We start from the raw sequence: 4,713 nt of genomic DNA, 5'->3' as shown, positions 1-4,713 counted from the left end.
CTTCCAAACTATTTTTTTTTTCTTACTAATTTTGTTTAAATATTAATTTTGAAAAATTTTGCATATTATGCTAAAATTTAAAGAAATTTTAGTAATTTTATCTTTAAAATTTCCATTTGCCATTCGTGCTCGTGCAAAGATCTGAAAAAAAGAAGGCTTGATGGAGAATCAAAACAATTAAAAAAAAATTTCTTCATTTTCTTTTTTTCTTTTTAACAAAATTTTCATTTTCCTTTTTGATAGGGAAAGTGGGTTTTTGTTATTTTTTTTTATAGGACAGGGAAAGGGACAGTTTTCAATGAAAGGCTACAGAGAGAGAGAGAGAGAGAGAGAGAGGGGAATGATGGTGGTGGGCATAGTGTTTTTTTGAGTGAACAGAACCAGACCCACTTCAAAGTTGAGCTCTAGGGGTGCGTAGGATAAGCAGAAAAGAGAAAAGCTTAAGCCTTTTAAGCGCTCTTTTTCTTTCTGTTTCTTCCTTTCTTTGTGTGCGCTTGGTAAATATTGGTTGTGATTAAGCTCTAACCTCCACCAGGCTCGAACGATAAGCGAGAGCTGCTTAATTTGGACATTCTTGGTTCTTTGGTGGGTTTGACTAAAGATGGGTGGTGGCGGTGGTGGTGCGCATTTTAGCAGAGGCAGAGGATTGACGGTGTTTTTTTGCTTATTGGGTCTTTTGTCATTAACTCGCGCCGCTAGATTAAGTGTCGAAAGACAGAAACTTGAGGTGCAAAAACACTTGAATCGCTTGAACAAGCCAGCTGTTAAGAGCATTGAGGTATATCTCTCTCATAAGCTTTGTTTGGTTGCTGAGAAAGTGCGGAGGGGGAGGGAGGGAGGGGCGTAAGCAAAGGAAATCAAGTTTTGGCGCTGGGGTTCTTTTTGTTTTTGGTTGTCTAATGGCTAAGATGATAGTTGAAGCTCTCATCTTAGTACTGGTTTTTATAATGGGGTTGTTTAATTATGTGAAGGATTTGTTTTGAGTTTTTGAAATTATAAACCAAATGCTATAAATATTTGAAATGGGATTCACATTCTTTTCACTTCCTGCATTTTTCTCAGCAATCAAATGGGTCATCAAAGTAAATGGACGCTACTGTGTACTTTTTGTTATTTTTGATGTTCAATTTTTATTTTTCGAAGACTCATTGATGCTCTGATTATTTCCTCCCTCTTTTCTCTCTCTCCTTTGCAATTATTTCCCTTTGGGGAGTTATTGAAGAAATAAAGAATAAATGCTAATGGGTACTTGAGTTTCCTTTCTTTTCTTTCTTTCTTTATTTTCTTTTCAATCTATTCTTTTTATTTGTATATATTTGGGGACCTCATGTCACTCATTACCTTCAAAATAGTTTTGTTTGAGTGAGAAATTTATGCGTATTATTGTAGGATTTCTCATCTCTTTTTTGGATTTTTGATGGCTATACAGAGTCCAGATGGGGATATAATAGACTGTGTTCACATGGCTCATCAGCCCGCTTTTGATCATCCATTCCTCAAAGACCACAAGATTCAGGTAATCTCCTTCAACCTCATACTTCTCCTTTTAAGGCATCTTCTCAAAAATGATTTTCTTTGCTGTTACTGATTTTATACCTTTGGGGTTCTTTTGGGTTTTATAGATGAGGCCTAGTTACCACCCAGAAGGGCTCTTTGATGAGAATAAGGTGGCCACAGAATCAAAAGAAAGAACAAATCCAATCACTCAGTTGTGGCACATGAATGGTAAATGCCCTGAGGGTACCATACCCATTAGAAGAACAAAGAAGGATGATGTTTTGCGTGCAAGCTCAGTGAAAAGGTATGGCAGGAAGAAGCACAGAAGCATCCCCAAGCCAAGGTCTGCAGATCCTGATCTCACTAATGAAAGTGGCCACCAGGTAAATTTCCTTGCATTTGTTCTTTCTTTCTTTCTTTCTTTTTCTTTTTTCATCTTTTATTCCCTTGAAAACATATTATATAAGAAGCTTTTGCCATTTACTTTGTTGATTTTGACATTTTGTTATTATCTATTTGTTCTAAATGTTTGTTTTCTTTCCTGTGGCATATCCTTGGGGTGATTAGCATGCAATAGCTTATGTAGAAGGGGACAAGTATTATGGAGCAAAAGCAACCATTAATGTGTGGGAACCCAAAATACAACAGCCTAATGAATTCAGCTTGTCTCAGCTATGGATATTGGGAGGTTCATTTGGTGAAGATCTCAACAGTATTGAAGCTGGCTGGCAGGTATTATTGTAGTTTTTTGTTTTAATTCTGTATTGACCAGAAATAATTGAAATAAATAATAACATATCATTATATACCTTGCCCTTCACTTTAATACTTTCATGTGGATGGAAACAGGTCAGTCCAGATCTATATGGTGACAACAACACAAGGCTTTTCACATACTGGACTGTAAACTTCCAACTTGGTCACTCTTGGAATTCCCTCAAAAAATTTAGTGAAATTATTAATGGGTTTTGCTCACAACGTTTCATTTGTGATAATATTACAGAGTGATGCGTATCAAGCCACAGGATGCTACAATCTCCTTTGTTCAGGCTTTATTCAGATCAACAGTGAGATAGCAATGGGAGCAAGCATCTCTCCTGTTTCTGGCTACCGCAATTCCCAATATGATATCAGTATTCTTGTCTGGAAGGTAAATGCCAAGGCCTTCATTCAGCTCTAGGTTAAATAGTACAATATGGTGCATGTGAACTTTGAAGGATTTTGTCCTGTAAATGGAGCTTCAAGTGGCAAGATAAAATGTATATTTGGCATTACATGAGAAGATAAATGTTACTTTCTTATATAATAGAGGGAGGGTGTCAGAAACATCATTGTGATTGCAGATGCTAAGAATCTTTTTCATTATCTTTGGATCAGTGACTTGGACATTTACTGAAGGGTTAAATAGAAAATGAAAAGAGAATATTAATCAAGAGATAAACACTGTAGTTACAGATTTTTACTTACATTCTCTATATGGGTGCTTCTTAGTTTACTTCTGCATCTCTGTATTGTTGCTTGTTCATGTATCTTAATTTGATTATTTGGGAATTCTTGTAGGATCCGAAAGAGGGACACTGGTGGATGCAATTTGGTAATGACTATGTGTTGGGTTATTGGCCATCTTTCCTATTCTCATACTTAACAGACAGTGCTTCCATGATTGAGTGGGGAGGTGAGGTGGTGAACTCAGTGCCAAATGGTCAACACACCTCAACTCAGATGGGCAGTGGACATTTCCCTGAAGAAGGGTTTGGGAAAGCAAGTTACTTCAGGAATATTCAAGTTGTTGATGGTTCCAATAATCTCAAGGCACCTAAAGGAATTGGCACCTTCACTGAGCAATCTAATTGCTATGATGTTCAAACTGGTAGCAATGGTGACTGGGGCCATTACTTTTATTATGGGGGCCCTGGCAGAAACTCCAATTGCCCATAAAGAGGAAAATCTATTTCACCTCATATATATATATATATATATATATATTAATCCTCTCCCTCTGTATCATTCAACCTGGTAATGCCTCCCCTCCTTTGTACACCCTTTTTACTGTTAGGTTGGGTTAGTGATGTGACCTATTCTAGTGGGAAATTTGGACTTGGTTCTTTTTTTAACCTAAAGTATTCTGATTCTCCATGTAAGTGGTTGGGAATATGGCCAAAGTTTCTCAAATCTAAAAGAAACAGGCCTTTGTTACTCTCTTTGTATTCTATTTGTTTGTTAACACCTTTTCTTGGAGTGGTTTGTGAATGAATGAATGAAGACTCCATTTTCTTCTTCTTCTTCTTCTTCATCCAATGTACCAGTTTTGTTAGCCTCTTATTGATATGAGTGTTTAAAAAAAAAAAATTTAAATGATGAAGAGATGCATGTGAGGGAATGGCACTGTGATAGCAGACAGCAGTGAGAATCCAAGGTGCATTGTATCTCTACTTCTGCAAGATGCCCCGCTCGCAGTCCCTCAATACCTCACTCTCTACTCTCTGCTCAACATCAACAATTAGGTAATAATAAGACCTGGGCGGGACCTGGTAGAGTCTGGACTTAAATAGTTTTGTTCAGATTCAGTTCAGCCCATTTAAAATAACCAATGATTTATTGGCTAGTTAGTGATAAGGTAGGCTTGGAAGAGATCCAGGGTAGGCTTGGAGGAGATCCAGGTTTGAGCCTGTGAGCTGTAAACGTATTGTTTGATTCGAGATCTTATAGTTTGTTATCTGGCTCATGTGGTTTTTAGATTATTGCAGGGTCAGGGGGTGATTAGTCTGGTTGGTTATTAATTGAGATAACAAAAAAAAATTTAAATAACTTTTAAAATTATATATATATATATATATATATTACCCTTAATATTTTAGAAAAATTATTATTTAGTCTCTTTAGTTTAATAAAATTAATTATTTAATCTTTTTATTTTAAAAATATATAAATTAATATTTATATTTGTATTGTATTTACTTTTTAATTTCTCTAATCATTTTATGTTAATTTAAATTTCATTCAATCTCACTTATATAAACATAAAATTCTGCTTTTTAATTTTTGAAAAAAAATTTTAAAAAAATTATTTCAATTTTTTGACAAAAGAAAAGCAAGTTAGTGATGTAAAATATTAGTTGTAAAGCTCTACATGCCAACAACCTTCATTAGTGAAACTCACTTTGTCATGTTAAACAGCAGTTTCATGTGAAATAGTGCCCACAAATGAAGCATGAG

General features: G+C 35.4%; 1 protein-coding gene across 2 annotated transcripts; it reads left to right on the top strand.

Moving 5' to 3' along the window:
- The first annotated feature begins 248 nt into the window (after positions 1-248).
- Positions 249-3,776, top strand: LOC110671205 (uncharacterized). Of its 2 annotated transcripts, none has more exons than XM_021833607.2 (7): positions 249-778; positions 1,430-1,516; positions 1,623-1,880; positions 2,065-2,229; positions 2,347-2,400; positions 2,501-2,647; positions 3,058-3,776. In XM_021833607.2, the coding sequence occupies exons 1-7, from the start codon at positions 602-604 to the stop codon at positions 3,433-3,435; spliced, it is 1,266 nt and encodes a 421-aa protein (XP_021689299.2). In that variant the 5' UTR covers positions 249-601; the 3' UTR covers positions 3,436-3,776. The 2 variants fall into 2 exon arrangements, with proteins under 2 accessions (XP_021689299.2, XP_058001619.1); XM_058145636.1 differs by lacking the exon at positions 249-778 and adding an exon at positions 1,087-1,245.
- The last annotated feature ends 937 nt before the right edge of the window (positions 3,777-4,713 follow it).

This window comes from Hevea brasiliensis, chromosome 4 (assembly GCF_030052815.1).
Source record: "Hevea brasiliensis isolate MT/VB/25A 57/8 chromosome 4, ASM3005281v1, whole genome shotgun sequence".
Classification (NCBI taxonomy): Eukaryota; Viridiplantae; Streptophyta; class Magnoliopsida; order Malpighiales; family Euphorbiaceae; genus Hevea; species Hevea brasiliensis.
The sequence above is the reverse complement of the archived record's forward strand: the minus strand, read 5'-3'. Positions and strand labels throughout refer to the sequence as shown.

Bases quoted from the DNA above. Each gene is read 5' to 3' on its own strand.
- LOC110671205 (XM_021833607.2), top strand. From the start codon at position 602: ATGGGTGGTGGCGGTGGTGGTGCGCATTTTAGCAGAGGCAGAGGATTG. The intron at 2,230-2,346 runs GTATTATTGTAG...GGATGGAAACAG, and splicing joins GTATTGAAGCTGGCTGGCAG to GTCAGTCCAGATCTATATGG. The intron at 2,648-3,057 runs GTAAATGCCAAG...GAATTCTTGTAG, and splicing joins TCAGTATTCTTGTCTGGAAG to GATCCGAAAGAGGGACACTG.